This window comes from Papio anubis, chromosome 2 (genome assembly GCF_008728515.1).
Source record: "Papio anubis isolate 15944 chromosome 2, Panubis1.0, whole genome shotgun sequence".
Taxonomy (NCBI): domain Eukaryota; kingdom Metazoa; phylum Chordata; class Mammalia; order Primates; family Cercopithecidae; genus Papio; species Papio anubis.
In genome coordinates this window covers 92,861,883-92,882,418 of record NC_044977.1, presented here as the reverse complement: position 1 = coordinate 92,882,418, position 20,536 = coordinate 92,861,883, and the positions used below count along the sequence as shown (strand labels likewise).

The following is a 20,536-nucleotide window of genomic DNA, read 5'->3' as shown; positions in this document are numbered from 1 at the left end:
AAGTGAGCCAAGATCGCGCCAGGGCACTCCAGCCTAGCGACAGAACAAGACTCCATCTCAAAAAATAAATAAATAAATAAATAAATAGACTAATGTAATAGGTGGGTATCTACTACAGTAGAATGAGACTTACTTCTCCTACAGAAAGCCTTCCCTTAATCCTCAGATTGATCTAAAATGTTCTCCTCAAACCATGCCTGTAATCACTATTGCACCTCAGCATAATACTGACATGACTGATTTACATATTTTATGTGGGATATGAACTCCTTGTGGACAGGAACAGTGCTTATTCAAATCTATCACCGACATTCAGCAATGTGTCACCTGATAACATAGGTAATCTGAATTTTCTCAATAGTTCAACTATATTGACACCACTTAAAATTAGAGATCCATGCTACTCAGAAATATATACTGAGCAGGCCATAACAATAAAACACCTGTATAAATAATTTAAGGTCAATTTCTCAACAGATATTAAATTTGAAAAATGAAATCATTACCAAATATACACTTAAGACAAACTTTTTTTTTGAGACTGAGTCTCGCTCTTGTCACCAGGCTGGAGTGCAGTGGCGCAATCTGGGCTCATTACAACCTCCGCCTCCCAGGTTCAAGTGATTGTCCTGCCTCAGTCTCCTGAGCAGCTGGGATTACAGACACATGCCACCACACCAGGCTTATTTTTGTATTTTTAGTAGAGATAGGGTTTCACCAGGTTGGCCACGCTGGTCTTGAATTCCTGACCTTAGGTGATCCACCCACCTCAGCCTCCCAAAGTGCTGGGATTAACAGCGTGAGCCACCGTGCCAGGCTAACAAAGTAACTTTTATTCAACCACTACAGGGGCAGATGCTGAGAATGAAGTAGAAAACAGATGGCCAGGCATGGTGGTTCATGCCTATAATCCCAACACTTTGGGAGGCCAAGGCAGGCTGATCATGAGGTCAGGAGTTCAAGACCAGCCTGGCCAATATGGTGAAACTCCATCTTTACTAAAAATACACAAATTAGCTGGGTGTGGCGGCAGACGCCTGTAATCCCAGCTACTTTGGAGGCTGAGACAGAAGAATCGCTTGAACCCAGGAGACGGAGGTTGCAGTGAGCTGAGATCACACCATTGCACTCCAGCTTGGGCAACAGAACAAGACTCCGTCTCAAAAAAAAAAAAAAAAAGAAAACTGACATTCAATTTTCCAATGGTAAAATATACATAAAAGCAGTGTAATTCCAGCACTTTGGGAGGCCACAGTAGGAAGATTTCTTGAGCCCAGGAGTTCAAGACCCACCTGGGTAACATAGGGAGACCTTGTCTATATTATTTAAAAATAAAAATAAAAAGGAATAGACAGAACTCACGAACCTATCAAAGGTATTAGTTCCAACAACGAAGTTCAACAAGATAAAAACCTCAGTCGGGCGCAGTAGCTACACCTAGAATCCCAGCACTTTGGGAGGCCGAGGAGGGCAGATCACGAGGTCAGGAGTTCAAGACAAGCCTAACCAACATGGTGAAACTCCATTACTACTAAAAACACAAATTCGCAGGACGTGGTGGCACACACCTGTAATCCCAGCTACTCAGGAGGCTGAGGCAGGAGAATCACTTGTGAACCCGGGAGGCAGAGGTTGCAGTGAACCAAGATTGTACCTCTGTACTCCAGCCTGGGTGACAGAGCAAGATTCCATCTCAAAAACAACAACAACAACAACAACAAAAAAAAAAACCTCTACAGGCAGAATAAAATGATACTGGCGGGGCAAGGTCTATCCATATATCAAGGATTCTTACGGCTTGCACACAAATGGATTTGGGATAGAAATGGACTTGGGATTGGCTCATAAAAGCTCAGTAGCACAATCACCCAAATGAAAACATGAGAAACCAAAGTCAGGTAATGGAAAGTTGAAGATGGGGACAAGAAACTTCTTAGAGACATTCACTGCACCTTGACTGTATCTCCCATTCCAGCACCATCCTATAAACCCCAATGCTGAAGAGGCCCTGCCGTAATTCATAGTGAGTATGGTTCTTAAACATTTCCTAAATGAAAAGCACAGGATGTTAGAGTAAATACTTGTTAATTCGTATCGGAAAATCTAAAGAATAAAAAGGTAGCCGGATGCAGTGACTCACACCTGTAATTCTAACATGTTGAGAGGCCAAGACAGGAGGATCACCTGAGGCCAGGAGTACAAGAACAGCCTGAGCAACATAACAGAGCAAAACCCTGTCTCTAGAAAATAATTAAAATAAACTTAGCCGGGCATGGTAGGATGCACCTCCCAGCTACCCAATAGGCTGAGTCAGAAGGGCTAGCTGAGCCTAGGGCTAGCTGCAGCAAACCATGATCATAGTCCTGTCTGAAAAAAACAAACATAAAAAAAGTAGCAAAAACTGAAATTTCCAGAGCTAGCAAAATGATGCCTTACATGAGTATCTCAACAGCTGAACACTCTAATTAGAGACTCTGGGGGTCAAAGTCATCTCTAACAGGCTGCCTCTACTCTCAACTGTGTGACCCAATTGCTTTTAATAAACAATTCTATCCCTGGCTGACTCTATTGGAAATTTAATCTGATCTTATTCTGGATATATGTAAGTGGTCTCATCCTACTTATTCGTAGCCCACCTAACATCTTGCTGAGCTTAATGAAACCTAGAAAAGATAGGCCAAGCGCGGTGGCTCACGCGTGTAATCCCAGCACTTTGGGAGGCCGAGACGGGCGGATCACGAGGTCAGGAGATCGAGACCATCCTGGCTAACACGGTGAAACCCCCTCTCTACTAAAAAATACAAAAAACTAGCCGGGTGAGGTGGCGGGCGCCTGTAGTCCCAGCTACTCGGGAGGCTGAGGCAGGAGAATGGCGTAAACCCGGGAGGCGGAGCTTGCAGTGAGCTGAGATCCGGCCACTGCACTCCAACCTGGGCAACAAAGCAAGACTCCGTCTCAAAAAAAAAAAAAAAAAAAGAAACTTAGAAAAGATAAATCTAGGCCAGGCACGGTGGCTCACGCCTGTAATCCCAACACTTTGGGAGTCCGAGGCGGGCGGGTCATGAGGTGAGTTTGAGACCATCCTGGCCAACACGGTAAAACCCCATCTCTACTAAAAATACAAAAATTAGTTGGACGTGGTGGCACACACCTGTAGTCCCAGGTACTCGGGAGGCTGAGGCGAGAGAATCACTTGAACCCAGGAGGTGGAGGTTGCAGTGAGCCAAGAACACGCCACTGCACTCCAGCCTGGGCAATAGAGCAAGACTCCATCTCCAAAATAAAAAATAAAAAGAAAAGATAAATCTACTACAATAATTTGTGCTATTAACCCTTATTTCTTTATTTATTCATAAAAGACAAAGTAGGCTGGGTGCGATGGCTCACACCTGTAAACTGAGCACTCTGGGAGGCCGGGGGGGCGGCGGGGGGGGGCAGACCACCTGAGGTCAGGAGTTCAAGACCAGCCTGGCCATAGTGAAACCCCATCTCTTATAAAAATACAAAAAATTAACCAACCAGGCATGGTGATGCGCGCCTGTAATCCCAGCTACTCGGGAGGCTGAGGCAGGACAATCGCTTGAACCCGGGAGGTGGAGGTTGCAGTGAGCCAAGATTGCACCACTGCACTCCAGTCTGGGCAACAAGAGCAAAACTCCATCTCAAAAAAAAAATTTAAAAAAAAAAAAAGACAAAGTAGTGCTAACAACTGGTAAAAAGAAACGTGTGTTTCTATGAAAGGAGTGTACACATTTATAACACTACGTTTAGGTCTACCAGTCAATAAATGTGCCAGAAAAGGGATGTGAAGTAGTAAATAAGCAGAGAATGTGTCCAAAAAACCAAGAGGGTTCACAGGAAATCACAAAGTCATCCTCACACCTTGAAAACGGTCGAGAGAAAAAAAAACACATCATTTAAATTCCAGAATTCTTATACCTCACAAAGTAAAATGACATACATCAAAAATTCCATACATTTACTTATCTATTAAACTTATTTGGAAATTGTATTATTATCAGCACCTCTAATGATAGGTCATTGCTACTGTAACAGTCTTGGAGACAACAAAAAGTACTAGCACTGATACCAATCACTGAGAATTTACCATGAAGCACTTTTGACTTATTTCCTCATTTACTTGTCACAACAATCACACGAACTTTACCTTTTTTTTTATGACACGGAGTCTTGCTCTGTCGCCAGACTGGAGTGCACTGGTGCAATCTCAGCTCGCTGCAACCTCCGCCTCCCAGGTTCAAGCAATTCTCCTGCCTCAGCCTCCTGAGCAGCTGGGACTGCAGGCGCACGCCACCACACCCAGCTAATTTTTGTATTTTTAGCAGAGACGGGGTTTCACCATGTTGGTCAGGATGGTCTCGATCTCTTGACGTCGTGATTCACCCGCCTCGGCCTCCCGAAGTGTTAAGATTACAGGCATGAGCCATGGCCCCTGGCCTGAACTTTGCTCTTTTACACCCATTTTACAAGTGAAAAAAGTGTTGCTGGTTCCAGCAATATTGTAGACTAAACAACTATTACACACTACCACTAACATGTAGAAATATTGGGTAAATGTAACAGACATTATTTTAAATGAGCAGCTGAATTCCTAGAAAGAAAGCATCTCAAAGGGAGGAAAAAAAAGAAACAACTAAACGTCAAAGTGGCAATCACGCAAGGTAAAAAATACAACCCTAGGCTAGGCACAGTGCCCCATGCCTATAATGCCAGAACTTTGGGAGGCCAAGACAAGCAGACCACTGTAGGTCAAGAGTTGAAGATCAGCCTAGCCTAGCCAACATGGTGAAACCCCATCTCTATTAAAAATAGAAAAATGGCCGGGCGCGGTGGCTCAAGCCTGTAATCCCAGCACTTTGGGAGGCCGAGACGGGCGGATCACGAGGTCAGGAGATTGAGACCATCCTGGCTAACACGGTGAAACCCTGTCTCTACTAAAAAATACAAAAAAAAAAACTAGCCGGGCGAGGTGGCGGGCGCCTGTAGTCCCAGCTACTCGGGAGGCTGAGGCAGGAGAATGGCGTGAACCCGGGAGGCGGAGCTTGCAGTGAGCTGAGATCCGGCCACTGCACTCCAGCCTGGGCGGCAGAGCGAGACTCCGTCTCAAAAAATAAAAATAAAAATAAAAATAGAAAAATAGAAAAATAGAAAAATTAGCCAGGCACGGTGGCAGGCACTTATATGGTAAGCTGAGACAGGAGAATAGCTTGAACCCAGGAGGCAGAGGCTGTAGTGAGCCGAGACTGTGCCACTGCACTCCAGCCTGGATGACGGAGCAAGACTCTGTCTCAAAAATAAATAAATAAATAAATACAAATTAGCTGGGCACGGTTATACATGTCTGTAATCCCAGCTACTCCGGAGGCTGAGGCAGGAGAACTCGTTGAACCCAGATGGTGGAGGTTGCAGTCAGCCAAGATCGCACCACTGCACTCCAGTCTGAGTGAGAGTCTGCCTCAAAAACTAAATTAATTAAATAAAAAGTGCAATTTTTTTTTAAAAAATTGCACTTTTTAAAAAAAATTATCATGTAAATTTTAATTACATTAAAATGTAAGATAGGCCAGGCGCGGTGCCTCATGCCTGCAATCCCAGCACTTTGGGAGGTCAATGCGGGCAGATGACGGGATCAGGAGTTTCAGACCACCCTAGCCAATGTGGTTAAACTCCGTCTCTACTAAAAATACAAAAAATCAGTGGGGTGCGGTGGCTCACACCTGTAATCCCAGCACTTCGGGAGGCCAAGGCGGGTGGATCATGAGGTCAGGAGATCAAGACCATCCTGGCTAACACGGTGAAACCCCATCTCTACTAAAAATACAAAAACTTAGCCGGGCGTGGTGGCAGGCGCCTATAGTCCTAGCTACTCAGGAGGCTGAGGCAGGAGAATGGCGTGAACCCGGGAGGTGGAGCTTCCAGTGAGCTGAGATCGCACCACTGCACTCCAGCCTGGGCAACAGAGCGAGACTCTGTCTCAAAAAAAAAAAATAGGCCAGGAGCAGTGGCTCATGCCTGTAATCCCAGCACTCTGGGAGGCTGAGGCAAGTGGATCGCAAGGTCAGGAGTTTGAGACCAGCCTGACCAACATGGTGAACTCTGTCTCTACTAAAAATACAGAAATTAGCCAGGCGTGGTGGCAGGCACCTGTAATCCCAGCTACTCTGAAGGCTGAGGCAAGGGACTCGCTTGAACCCAGGAGGCAGAGGTTGCGATGAGCCGAGATGGTGCCACTGCACTCCAGCCTGGGTGACAGAGCCAGAATCCATCTTAAAAAAAAAAAAAAAAAAAAAAAGCTGGGCGTGGTGGCAGGCGTCTGAAAACCCAGTGACTCGGGAGGCTGAGGCAGCAGAATCATTTGAACCCAGGAGGCATAGGTTGCAGTGAGCTGAGATCGCGCCATTTTCCAGCCTGGGCGACTGGGCAAGACTCCATCTCAAAAAAATTATAGCCGGGCGCGGTGGCTCAAGCCTGTAATCCCAGCACTTTGGGAGGCCGAGGCGGGTGGATCACGAGGTCAGGAGATCGAGACTATCCTGGCTAACATGGTGAAACCCCGTCTCTACTAAAAATACAAAAAACTAGCCGGGCGAGGTGGCGGGCACCTGTAGTCCCAGCTACTTGGGAGGCTGAGGCGGGAGAATGGTGTGAACCCAGCAGGCGGAGCTTGCAGTGAGCCAAGATCACGCCACTGCACTCCAGCCTGGGAGACACAGTGAGACTCCGTCTCAAAAAAAAAAAAAAAAAGATAAGACAAATTATAATAAATAAATAAAAAATAAAGCTTCTGGAAGAAAATACAATAGAATATATACATGACTTTACAAAAGGCAAAGATTTCTGGCCGGGCGCGGTGGCTCATGCCTGTAATCCTACCACTTTGAGAGGCCAAGGCAGGCAGATCACTTGAGGTCAGGAGTTCGAGATCAGCCTGACCAACATGGAGAAACCCCGTCTCTATTAAAAATACAAAATCAGCCAGGCGTGGTGGTGCATGCCTGTAATTCCAGCTACAATAGGCTGAGGCAGGAGAATCGCTTGAATCCGGGAGGCGAAGGTTGCAACGAGCTGAGATCGTGCCATTGCACTCCAGCCTGGGCAACAAGAGCGAAACTCCGTCTCAAAAAAAAAAGCAAAGATTTCTATAAGAACACAAAAAGTATTAACAATACAGAAAAATTTTCCTAAATTGTTCTGTACCAGGAAACGGAAAATGATGGTCCACTGATCAAATGCAGTCCACTCTTGTTTTCGCAGATAAAGTTTAACGAAAGCAAATTCACACTCATTCATCTATTTTTTTGTGGCTACTTTCACACAATAGCAGCAAAAGTGAGTACTTGCATCACAAACCACATGACCCAAAAAGCCCAAAATATCCGGCATTTTACAGAAAAAGTTTACCGTTTCCTGCTGTATATTACAATTACAAACCTCTGGTCATCAAAGGACATCATTATGAGAGTAAAAACGTAAACTATTAAGCGGGAGAAGAGACCTGTAATAAATATTTCTGACCAATGAACCATATCCAGAATACCTAAGAAAAATTCAGCCAGGTATGGTGGCTCACGCCTGTAATCCCAGCACTTTGGAACACTGAACTGGGAGAATCGCTTGAGCCCAGGAGTTTGAGATCAGCCTAGGAAACAAGGTGAGACTGTCTCCACAAAAAAACAGAAAAAATTATCCAGGTGTGGTGGTGCACACTGGTAGTCCCAGCTACTCGAGAGGCTAAGGTGGGAAGATCCTCTGAGCCCAGGAGTCTGAGGCCGCAGTTAGCTATGATCAAGCCAATGTACTCCAGCCTGGGTCATTAGGCCAGACCCCGTTTCAAAAAAGAAAAAAAGAAAAAGAGAGAAAGACCAATGTGCAAATTTTTAAACAGGCAAACAGGTACTTCTCAAGAAAGGATAGACAAGTGGTCAATAAATCAAAGTTGCTCACATTAATTATTAGCAACTAGAAAATAATGCATTATAACCACATTTGGGAGGCCGAGGCGGGCAGATCACGAGGTCAGGAGATCGAGACCATCCTGGCTAACACAGTGAAACCCTGTCTCTACTGAAAAATACAAAAAACTAGCCGGGTGAGGTGGCAGGCGCCTGCAGTCCCAGCGCTACTCGGGAGGCTGAGACAGGAGAATGGTGTAAACCCGGGAGGCGGAGCTTGCAGTGAGCTGAGATCCGGCCACTGCACTCCAGCCTGGGCGACAGAGCGAGACTCCGTCTCAAAAACAAAAAAAACAAAAAACAAAAAACAAAAAAAAACAAAACAAAAAGATTCCAAGGGTTGGTGAGAAAGTAGAAAATTAGAATGCTCAGCTGGGCGTGGTGGCTCATGCCTGTAATCTCTGCACTGTGGGAGGCCGAGGCAGGCGGATCACAAGGTCAGGAGATCAAGACCATCCTGGCTAACACATGAAACTGGTGAACCCCCATCTCTACTAAAAATACAAAAACTTAGCCGGGCGTGGCACCATGTACCTATAGTCCCAGCTACTCGGGAGGCTAAGGCAGGAGAATGGCATGAACCCTGGAGGCGGAGTTTGCAGTAAGCCGAGATCCTACCACTGCACTCCACTCTGGGCGACACAGCGAGACTCCATCTCAAAAAAAAAAAAAAAGAAAAGAAAATCAGAATGCTCATACACTGTTTGTGGGAATATAAATCAGTAGAACCGCTGTGGAAAACTGTTTAGCAACATCTGCTAAAGCTGACCAACCTGGCCGGGCGCGGTGGCTCAAGCCTGTAATCCCAGCACTTTGGGAGGCCGAGATGGGCGGATCACGAGGTCAGGAGATCGAGACCATCCTGGCGAACACCGTGAAACCCCATCTCTACTAAAAAATACAAAAAACTAGCCGGGCGAGGTGGCGGGCGCCTGTAGTCCCAGCTACTCGGGAGGCTGAGGCAGGAGAATGGCGTGAACCCGGGAGGCGGAGCTTGCAGTGAGCTGAGATCCGGCCACTGCACTCCAGCCCGGGCGACAGAGCGAGACTCCATCTCAAAAAAAAAAAAAAAAAAAAAAAAAAAGCTGACCAACCTATAACATAGCAAGTAAACTCTCAAGAACATAACCAAAAGAAACATCTATGTTGAGCAAAAGAAATATAGAAAAATATTCACAGCAGCACTATTTATAATAGCTCTAAGCTGCAAATTACCCCAAAAGCCTATCAATGACAGAATGAATTAAAAAAATTGTGGTATATTCCCACAACAGAATACTATACAGCAACTGTTAGCAAATCATGAAACAGCTATCGAAAAATAACAAGGGTCTCACTGTGTCACCCAGGCTGGACTGCAATGGAATGATCACTACTCACTGCAGCCTCCAACTCCTGGGCTCAAGTGATCCTCCCACCTCAGACTCCTAAGTAGCTCCAACCACAGGAGTTTGCCACCATGCTAACACTAATATTTTAATATTCTGTAGAGATGTGGTCTCACTATCTAACCCAGGCTGGTCTTGAACTCCTGGGCTCAAGCAATCTTCCCACTTCAGCCTTCCAAAATAAAATGGCCACACGTGGTAGTATATGCCTAGGTTAAGACAAGAAGATTGCTTAAGCCCTAGAGGTCGAGGTTGCAGTGAGCTGTGTTCATTTGGGACACCACTCCAACCAGGTAACACAACACGGTACCATCTCAAAAAATAAAAATTAAAGTTTTACCAGTACACACCCATACTCATTATGTATATATACTCATGTATGTATTGTATATAGCTGCTTTCATACTACATTGAGCAGCTGTGACAGAGTCCACACAGCCTATAGGCCTAAAACATTTACTATCTAAAATATTTACTATCTGTCCCTTTTTTAAATTAATTCATTTATTTATTTAGAAACAGGGTGTTGGCTGGGCACGGTGGCTCACGCCTGTAATCCTACACTTTGCAAGGCCGAGGCGGATGGATCACTCGAGGTCAGGAGTTTGAGACCAGCCTGGCTGACATGGTGAAACCCCTTCTCTACTATAAATACAAAATTAGCCAGGTGTGGTAGCGCATGCCTGTAATCCCAGCTACTCAGGAGGCTGAGGCAGGAGAATCGCTTGAACCCAGGAGGTGGAGGTTGCAGTGAGCCAAGATCGCACCATTACACTCCAGCCTGGGCAACAAGAGCGAAACTCTGACTCAAAAAAAAAAAAGGAGAAATAGGGTGCCACTCTGTCGCACAGGCTGGAGTGCAGTGGTGCAATCTCAGCTCACTACAACCTTCGCCACCTAGCTCAAGCAATCCTCCCACCTCAGCCTCCCAGATAGCTGGGACTACAGGGAGGGCCCTCCCAAATGACCAGCTAATTTTGGTATTTTTTGTAGAGACCAGCTTTTGCCACGTTATCCAGGCTGGTCTTGAACTCCTGGACTCAAGTGATCCACCCACCTCGGCCTCCCAAAATGCTGGGATTATGGGAGTGAGCCACAGCATGCGGCACACTCTGTCCCTTTAAGAAAAAATTTAGCTGGGCGTGGTGGCTCACGCCTGTAATCCCAGAACTTTGGGAGGCCATGACAGGCGGACCACCTAAGATCAGGAGTTCAAGACCAGTCTGGCCAACATGGTGAAACCTCCTCTCTACTAAAAATACAAAAAAATCAGCCGGGTGTGCTGGCGGGTGCTTGTAATCCCAGCTACTTGGGAGGCTGACGCGGGAGAATCGCCTGAACTCGGAAGGTGGAGGTTGCAGTGAGCTAAGATCACACCATTGCACTCCAGCCTGGGCAACAAAAGCGAGACTCCGTCTCAAAAAAAAAAAAAAGAAAGAAAAAAGAAAAAATTTATCAGCCCGTACACAACAATGAGAATAAACAAATTACGACTATAAGCAATAGCACACAAAAATTTGAGGCTGGGCATAGTGGCTCATGCCTGAAATCCCAGCACTTTGGGAGGCCAAGATGGGCGGATCACTTGAGGCCAGGAGTTCGAGACCAGCATAGCTAACATGGTGAAACCCCATCTCTACCAAAAGCACAAAGTATCAGCTAGACATGGTGGTGCATACCTGTTAATCAGCTACTTTAGAGGCTGAGGCATGAGAATCACATGACCTCGGAAGGCAGAGATTGCAGTGAGCCAAGATCCTACCACTGCACTCCAGCCTGGGTGACACAGACTGTCTCAAAAGAAAAAAAAAAAAACAAACTTTTTTTTAAATGTAATATTTGTCTGCATGCTTCAAAAATGTTAAGTCATGGGCCAGAGAGAGTGGTTCACACCTGTAATCTCAGCACTTTGAGAGGCCAAGGCTGGCAGTTACCTGAGGTCAGGAGTTGGAGACCAGCCTGGCCAACATGGTGAAATCCAGTTTCTACTAAAAATACAAACATTAGCTGGGCGTCGTGGCACATGCCTGTAATCCCAGCTACTGGGGAGGCTGAGGCAGGAGAATCATTTGAACCCAGGAAGTGGAGATTGCAGTGAGCCAAGATCGTGCTACTGCACTCCAGCCTGAGTAACAGAGCAATACTCTGTCTCAAAAAACAACCACCAAAAAAATGTAAGTCATGACAAACAAATGTCAGTCAGCTGGGCATGGTGGCTCAAAGCAGCAATCCCAGTACTTTGGAAGGCCAAGGCAGAAGGACTTCTTCAGTTCAAGAGTTCAAAACCAGCCTGGGTAACCCAGTGAGACCCTGTCTCTATCAAATTAAAAATTAAAAAATTTGGCCAGGCGTTGTGGCTCACACCTGTAATCGCAGCACTTTGGGAGGCCAAAGCAGGCAGATCACTTGAGGTCAGTAGCTCGAGACCAGCCTAGCCAACATGGTAAAGCCCCATCTCTACTAAAAATACAAAAATTAGCTGGGTGTAGTGGTGCACGCCTGTAATCCCAGCTACTCAGGAGGCTAAGACAGAAGAACCTGGGAAGGGGAGGCTGCAGTGAGCTGAAATTGTGTTACTGCACTCCAGACTGGGTGACAGAGCAAGACTCTGTCTTAGAAAAGAAAAGAATAGAAAAGCCAAGCCAGGCATGGTGGAATGTGTCTGTGGTCCCAGCCACTCAGGAGGCTGAGGCAGGTGGATCAGTTGAGCCCTGGAGGTAAGGGCTGCAGTGAGCTATGACCACACCACTGTACTTCAGCCTGGGTGACAGAGTGAGGCAGTATCTCAGAAAAAAAAAGGAAAAGAAAAAAACAGGCTGAATAATCTCAAATTAAATAAGACTAAAAATACATACCTAAATAAAATATGTGGTGTTGGTGTGGATCTTATAAAGGACATCTTTGAGATAACTGGCGAAATGTGTAGATAGATTATATGGTAAATAACAGTATTATATCAAAGCCACTCTCCTAAATTTGATCACTATATTTGCCAGGATAAAGCCCATGTTCTATAGAGATCTGTGCCTCAGTCTCAAGTCTCTCAAGCTATTCCCTCCCTGCTAGATTGGACTTGATGGATGATGACAACTCAAGTGACTATGACTGGTGATTTCTTTCACGTAAATCCATCCTTTTATTCTTCCTTCCAAGACCTATATGCTAATCTCTGCATTCTCCTTCATCCATTCCACAAAGTCCTAGAATCAGCATGATTTTGGCAAAACAATACCATTCTCACATACAGATCATAAAATGTTCAGTAAGAGAGATCACAACATTTGCCAAATTCGATAGTTTTCTCCTATTTCTTTTTTTTTTTTTTCTCGAGACAGAGTCTCACTCTGCTGCTCAGGCTGGAATGCAGCACAATCCTGGCTCACTGCAACCTCTGCCTCCAGGGTTCAAGCGATTCTCCCGCTTCAGCATCCTGAGCAGCTGGGATTTTTTTGTATTTTTAGTAGAGACAGGATCTCACAAGGTTGGCCAGCCTGGTCTAGAACTCCTGACTTCAGGTGATCCACCAGCCCCAGCCTCCCAAAGTGCTGGGATTACAGGCGTGAGCTACCGCGCTCAGCTTGTTTTCTCTTGTTTCTTTGCCACAGAACATTTTAGAAACTCAAAGAGGTCTATTAGGGAAAATTGTTCAAAGTGAAACTTGAAGACAACAGATTCTTCTTAGCCCTCTGCATTTACTCCTCACTTCCCTCTTCTCAGATGCTACAGGTACTCCCCAGGAAATAATTATAAAACCAGTGATAAAGTCCAACTCCAACTGTAAGCCCCTTCTTATTAACTTCATGTTCCAAATGATTTATTCAATCAAATGAAAACAGACTGTTAAAGAGACAGTCCTCCAACTCCCACCCTTTCCATTACACCAGACTGATCCAGTTTGTGAGAATTCCTGCCATGAGGTCAGTCATACTGGGGAGAAATTCCAAGGTGTCAGAAAGAGATAGCTTATGAACTGTGACTCATCTAAAACACCCCAAAATATATTACCCAGTTCAGTCACACCACCACATTTGGCTATGACAACATTTTTTGCTCAGTGTATTTACAGGTATTCCACCAAATCACATAACAATTGAAAACAAATTTAGAAAACGTTGAATGAGGCTAGGCACAGTGGCTCCCAGCACTTTGGGAGGCTGAGACGGGCGGATCACCTGCGGTCAGGAGTTTGGTATCAGCCTGGCCAACATGGTGAAATCCTGTCGCTACTAAAAATATAAAAATTAGCCAGGGGTGGCCGGGTGCAGTGGCTCATGCCTGTAATTCCAGCACTTTGGGGGGCCAAGGCGGGCAGATCACAGGGTCAGGAGATCGAGACCATCCTGGCTAACACAGTGAAACTCCATCTCTACTAAAAATACAAAAAATTAGCCAGGTAGTCCCAGCTACTCGGGAGGCTGAGGCAGGAGAATTCCTTGAACCCAGGAGGCGGAGGTTGCAGTGAGCCAAGATCACGCCACTACACTTTAGCCTGGGCGACAGGGCAAGACTCCATCTCAAAAAAAAAAAGAGAAAATGTTCAACGATAGTCCCCTTAAAATGGGTGTATCCGTCCCCTCAATGCATCTCCTTCTTCAAAAGTAATAATCCTTTCTTTTCCTTTTTTTTATTTTTTAATCTTTTTTGGAGACAGGGTCTCACTTTGTTGCCCAGGCTAGTCTCAAGTTCCTGGGCTCAAGCGATCCTCCTGCCTCAGCCTCCCAAACCGTTAGGATTACAGGAATGAGCCCGGCCCTTCTGGGTCAACACTTTCAGAGGAGAAGGCGAGAGGATCACTTGAGCCCAGGAGTTTGGGACCAGCCTGGGCAACAGAGCAAGACTCCAGCTCTTAAAAAAAAAAAAATTATAAAAACAAAATAATTTTTTCAGTAAGTTCTGACAACTGCTTTAAAATAAGTCAGTATTATACTTCACCATTTTTGTAGCTATATTAAGAAAAGCTCAATTTCACAAGATTGTTGCTCAGGCTAGTCTCAAACTCTTGAGCTCAGAGGACCCACTCACCTAGGCCTCCCAAAGTGTTGGGATTACAGATAGGCATGAACCACAGTGCCCAGCTGAGATTTTTAAGAAAATAAATATATATGTATACAGTATTCTGTTTTATGTTTACACTATGTTTTCACAACACAAAACACTTCAGTTAGGTTTTTCTTCTGAAACAGGGTCTCACTGTCGCCTAGGCTGGAGTGCAATGGCATGATTATAGTTCACCGCAGCCTTAACATCCTGGGCTGAAGGGATTCTCCCACCTCAGCCTCCCAAGCAGCTGCAATGACAGGCATGCACCACCACACCAAGCTAATTTTTTTAAATTTTTTGTAGGCAGGGTGTCTCACCATGTTGTCCAGGCTGGTCTCAAACTCCCGGGCTCAAGGACTCCTCTAGCCTCAGCCACCCAAAATGCTAAGATTATAAGCATGAACCACTGCACCCAGCTTTTTTCTTTAGAAAAAAAAAAAGAGAGAGAGAAAGAGAAACTGATGGGATTTGGCTCTGTCACTCAGGCTAGAGTGCAGCAGTACTACTATAACTCATGGCAGCCTCTAACTCCTGGGATCAAGTGATCGTCCTGGGTCAGCTCCCAAGTACTTGGGACTACAGGCACACAGCACCATGCACGACTAATTTTTAGTTTTTCTGATAAATAGGGTCTCACTATGTTGCTCAAGCTGGTCTCAAACTCCTTGCCTCATGTGACCCTCCTGCTTCAGTCTCCCAAGTACACCGGATTACAGACATGAGCCAGTGTGCCCAGCTAAATATATACTGTTTACTGTACATTAGCCATACTTCAGCAAAGCTGGAGGACACATTATAGGGAGAGAGAGAAAGATGAAAAAAAGTAAAAATACGGGAAAAAATAAATAAATGAAACATCAATCAAATAAATAAGTACAATGCCAGTGAACTCAGGTATCTACCTGTGAATCCATATGATACGGAGTACAAGCCTGCATTGAAGTTGATCATACAGCTCTCCAGAGCCTTGCCCACCACCTGGTCCAGCATGCCCTCTGCCTGGAATACTAGTCCATGTCTCCAACATAGCAGCCCATATTTTGCAGCCTACTGAGCTCTATCTAACTGGTCATGCTAGATCATGTAGGCTCACTGCCCTTGCACATGAATTATGAAGGCCAGAAGCTAGCTAACTAGATTTTTCAGAGACTTAACTCTTCTACAGCAATTTGTTTTATCCACACGTATATGGCTGAGCAGTTCAGTTAGACTATTGTTTTCTCCATGTTTGCAAATTATTTCCTACATGGCCCCCAAGTTACAAGAATATCTATGAGTTCATTAGTACAAAATTCAAAAACAAGCAAAACTATACTATATTATTCAGGGATGCATGCTAACACAGTGATACCCATAAAGAAAAGCAAGGAGGCCGGATACGGTGGCTCACGCCTGTAATCCCAGCACTTTGGGAGGCTGAGACAGGTGGATCACCTGAGGTCGGGAGTTCAAGACCAGTCGGAAAAACACGGAGAAACTCCTTCTCTACTAAAAATGCAAAATTAGCTGGGCGTGGTGGCGTATGCCTGTAATCCCAGCTAGTCGGGAGGCTGAGGCAGGACAATCACTTGAACCCAGGAGGCAGAGGTTGCAGTGAGCCAAGATCGCACCATTGCACTCCAACCTGAGCAACAAGAGTGAAATGCCATCTCAGGAAAAAAAAAAGAAGCAAGGAAAAGATTATCTGTGGGGAAAAAGGGGAGTTTAAGGTTAGGGAAGGAATACATACGCTTATTAGGGTTGTTAGCAATGTTAGCAATTTCTGACCTGGACTGTGGTTAAATGGATGTTCTCTTTATAATTATTATTATTATTATTTTTTTTTTTTTTTTTTTTTTTTTTTTTGAGACGGAGTCTCGCGCTGTGTCACCCAGGCTGGAGTGCAGTGGCGCAATCTCGGCTCACTGCAAGCTCCGCCTCCCAGGTTCAGGCCATTCTCCTGCCTCAGCCTCCGAGTAGCTGGGACTACAGGCGCCCGCCACCACGCCCGGCTAGTTTTTTGTATTTTTAGTAGAGACGGGGTTTCACCATGTTAGCCAGGATGGTCTCGATCTCCTGACCTCGTGATCCGCCCGCCTCGGCCTCCCAAAGTGCTGGGATTACAGGCTTGAGCCACCGCGCCCGGCCGGCTCTCTTTATAATTATTTAAGTCAAAATGTATTTTACTTTCCATATATTTTGCAATAGGAAGTTGTTAAAAAAAAAAAAAAAAAACGAAACCATTATTCCACAAGTACATTTCCCATACTATTTTGCTTAAACAGGTGCTTATATTCTACTTTCATCAGACAGAATTCTAAGCTACAAACTCAAATGCTCACTTCAAATATACATACAACACTTATGGTCTCCTTCCTAGTCCCATGTTCCCAAAGATAGTCTCTCCATTCTGAAATTCATACAATGGCAGAGTGAAATCAGTTCAGGAATATAATACTCTACATTTTTCCTCCAGTTGCAAATTAAATTTTTTTTTTTCTTTGTGAGATGGAATCTTGCTGTCGTCCAGGCTGGAGTACAGCGGCGTGATCTTGGCTCGCTGCAACCTTCGCCTCCTGGGGTCAAGCAATTCTCCTGTCTCAGCCTTCCGAGTAGCTGGGATTACAGGCGCCTACCACCACGCCCGGGTAATTTTCGTATTTTTAGTAGAGACAGGGTTTCACCACGTTAACCAGGCTTGTCTCTAACTCCTGACCTCAGGTGATCCACCTACCTCAGCCTCCCAAAGTGCTGGGATTACAGCCGTGAGCCACTCCCCCCAGTCTAAATAATTTTTTTTTTTTTTTGACACGGAGTCTCGCTCTGTTGCCCAGGCTGGAGCACAGTGATGCGATCTCGGCTCACTGCAAGCTCCGCCTCCCGGGTTCACGCCATTCTCCTGCCTCAGCCTCCCGAGTAGCTGGGACTACAGGCGCCCGCCACCACACCTGGCTAATTTTTTTGCATTTTTAGTACAGATGGGGTTTCACCGTGTTAGCCTGGATGGTCTCAATCTCTTGACCTCGTGATCTGCCCGCCTTGGCCTCCCAAAGTGCTGGGATTACAGGCATGGTGAGCCACCTCGCTGGGTCAATGATTAATTTTTTAAGTGCAATGACAGGTTTACAATTTTGGGAATAAGGTACACATGCTCAGGATCTCCTGGGGCTGTGTCACGTAAAAAAGAAAACAAAATCTTGGACATCTCCCAAACACAACTAAAATCCAGTTACTTGAGACTCTCACTTAACCTTCTACATTTCTTACTCTCAGAGCTTTCTTGTTTTTTTTTTTTTTTTTTGAGACGGAGTCTCGCTCTGTCACCCAGGCTGGAGTGCAGTGGCCGGATCTCAGCTCACTGCAAGCTCCGCCTCCCGGGTTTTACGCCATTCTCCTGCCTCAGCCTCCCGAGTAGCTTTCTTGTTTTTTTAAACACAGATGCTTATAATCTATTTTAAAATGCAGAATTAAAAAAAATAGCTCTAGGTCGGGCACTGTGGCTCATGTCTGTAAACCCAGGACTTTGGGGGGCCAAGGCGGGAAGACAGCCTGAGCCCAGAAGTTCGAGAACAGTCTGGGCAACAGGGCAAAACCCTGTCTCTACAAAAAAAACCACAACAATTGGCAGGGTGTAGTGGTGCAAGCCTATTGTCCCAACTACTCAGGAGGGTGAGGTGGGAGGATCTACCTGAGCCTGGAAAGTCGGGTCGAAGATGCAGTGAGTTGAGATCATACCACTGCACTCCAGCCTGAGTGACAGGGTGAGAGAGACCCTGTATCAAAAAGAGAAAAATAGTTCTATTATTACGATTACGTTTATATTATGTAGACTAAAGCCTTGGAGGGCTTGTAGAAAAATTAGAAACTTTACTTGTAGTGAAGGTAAAATATATTTTTCTTTTTTGTTTTATACCCACATCTTAGCAATTTTTTTTTGTTTCAATTCATGTGTTTGCTAATGCAACACACCTTTAGCCTTAGCCTTATGAAGTGTTTGGTTCTTTCTTTCTAAATCTCTCAGCATTTGATAGAACAAGAGCCAGTTGTCTGACATCCAGCATGATTTGGGAAGTTACTATAGAAAGTTCCACTCTAGCCGGGCATGGTGGCTCACTCCTGTAATCCCAACACTTCAGGAGGCCAAGGTGGGCGGATCATGAGGTCAGGAGTTCGAGACCATCCTGGCTAACACAGTGACACCCTGTCTCTACTAAAATACAAAAACAAATTAGCCGGGCGTGGTGCCAGGCGCCTGTAGTCCCAGCTACTTGGGAGGCTGAGGCAGCAGAATGGCGTGAACCCGGGAGGCAGGGTTGCAGTGATCAGAGATCGTGCCACTGCACTCCAGCCTGGGCAACAGAGCGAGACTCCGTCTCAAAAAAAAAAAAAAGTTCCACTCTGATTTTTTTTCTTTTTTTTTGGAAATGGGATTTAAGCTCTTGTTGCTGACTGAAATACTATGGCGCTTAATCAACTCACCCGCGTCTGCCTCCCAGGTTCAATGATTCTCCTGCCTTGGCCTCCTGAGTAGCTGAAGTTACAATTACCACCACATCCGGCTTAATTTTTGTATTTTTTAGTAGACACAGGGTTTCTCCCTGTTGGTCAGGCTTGGTCCTGGAACTCCCAACCTCAGAGTGACCTGCTCTTCCCAGCCTCCCAAGGGTGCTGGGAATACAGGCTGAGCCACGCACCCAGCCTCTACTCTGATTTTTAAAGTAGTTAGTCAAATAAGCATTCGGTTGGGCATGGTGGCTCACGCCTGTAATCCCAGCACTTTGGGAGACAGTGAGTGGATCTGCGAGGTCAGGTTCAGAGACCAAGGCGGTAGCGTTGGCTGGCCTGTCCCAGCACTTTGGGAGGCTGAGATGGGTGGATCACGAGGTTAGGAGATCGAGACCATCCTGGCTAACCCGGTGAAACCCCGTCTCTACTAAAAAAATATAAAAAACTAGCCGGGCGAGGTGGCGGGCGCCTGCTGTAGTCCCAGCTACTCGGGAGGCTGAGGCAGGAGAATGGCGTAAACCCGGGAGGCAGAGCGTGCAGTAAGCTGAGATCCGGCCACTGCACTCCAGCCTGGGCGACAGAGCGAGACTCCATCTCAAAAAAAAAAAAAAAAAAGGAGTTCAAGACCAGCCTGGCCAACATGGAGAAAACCCGTCTATACTAAAAATACAAAAATTAGCTGGGCATGGTGGCGGGCGCCTGTAATTTCAGCTCCTCGGGAGGCTGAGGCAGGAGAATAGTCTGAACCCAGGAGGCAGAGGTTGCAGTGACCGAGATTGCACCATTGCACTCCAGCCTGGACAACGACAACAACAACAACAAAATAGTGAACTCTTTTTTTTAAAACAGAGTCTCAGCTCACTGCAACCTCTGTCTCCCAGGCTCAAGTGATCCTCCCACCTCAGCCTCCCAAGTAGCTGGGGCTACAAGCGTGCATACATCACCACACCCAGATAATTTTTCTTGTATTTCTTTGTAGAGATGGGGCCTATATTGCCCAGGCTAGTTTCAAACTCCTGGGGTCAAGAGTTTTGACCACCTCAGCCTCCCAAAGTGCTGAGATTACAGGTGTCCACTATGCCCAGCATGAACTCTTATACCATACTGATTACTCAGGGAAAAAACTTTTTAAAGTATATAACTTATATGTCTCACTGAAACATTCTTTGCTTTGTTAATTATCTATCTCAACGAATTTTGTTTTATACCATTATGGATTGTATCAATTCCTTTCATCTGGGAAAACGCTGAACACCATTTTGAGAGGAAGGCAAGTACATCTGGTCCCAGTGGCACTAAACCAGGAATTGTTTTTAATTACGGCTTATGCCTAAAAACATTCCTCCCTAATACTTTAAAATCTGGAACTAAATAATGGTTTAGTTCCCAGGAGTCAAAGAGCCCACACATAACGCTCTCTGAAAACACCATTTTTGAAAACATGCATATTTTCCTAATTAGGAATCCCAATATAATTTCAATCATATTATGTAAAATACTTTATATAATATAATCTGTAATTTTACTCTAAATTACATGTTACAATTAATAAAGTGCAATCAATATGTACTATATTACAGTGAATTAAGCTATCGAAAACCTCAATCAATAGCTAATTTGATAATTCTAGCCCAGTTCACAATGCAAGAG

General features: G+C 45.3%; 1 protein-coding gene across 4 annotated transcripts in view; it reads right to left on the bottom strand.

Annotated features, from left to right (window-relative positions):
• The window catches only part of SMARCC1 (SWI/SNF related, matrix associated, actin dependent regulator of chromatin subfamily c member 1), a 198,865-nt gene that overhangs the window by 161,742 nt on the left and 16,587 nt on the right, over nucleotides 1-20,536 (bottom strand). The window contains exon 1 of one of the 4 annotated variants that reach the window (XM_031663390.1): nucleotides 18,069-18,517. The exons of the other annotated variants lie outside the window; for them this stretch is intronic. Coding sequence (XP_031519250.1) covers nucleotides 18,069-18,113 — 45 coding nt within the window. The 5' untranslated portion in view covers nucleotides 18,114-18,517. Of the gene's footprint in view, nucleotides 1-18,068; nucleotides 18,518-20,536 lie in introns of those variants that run through there. 4 annotated transcript variants of the gene reach the window in all.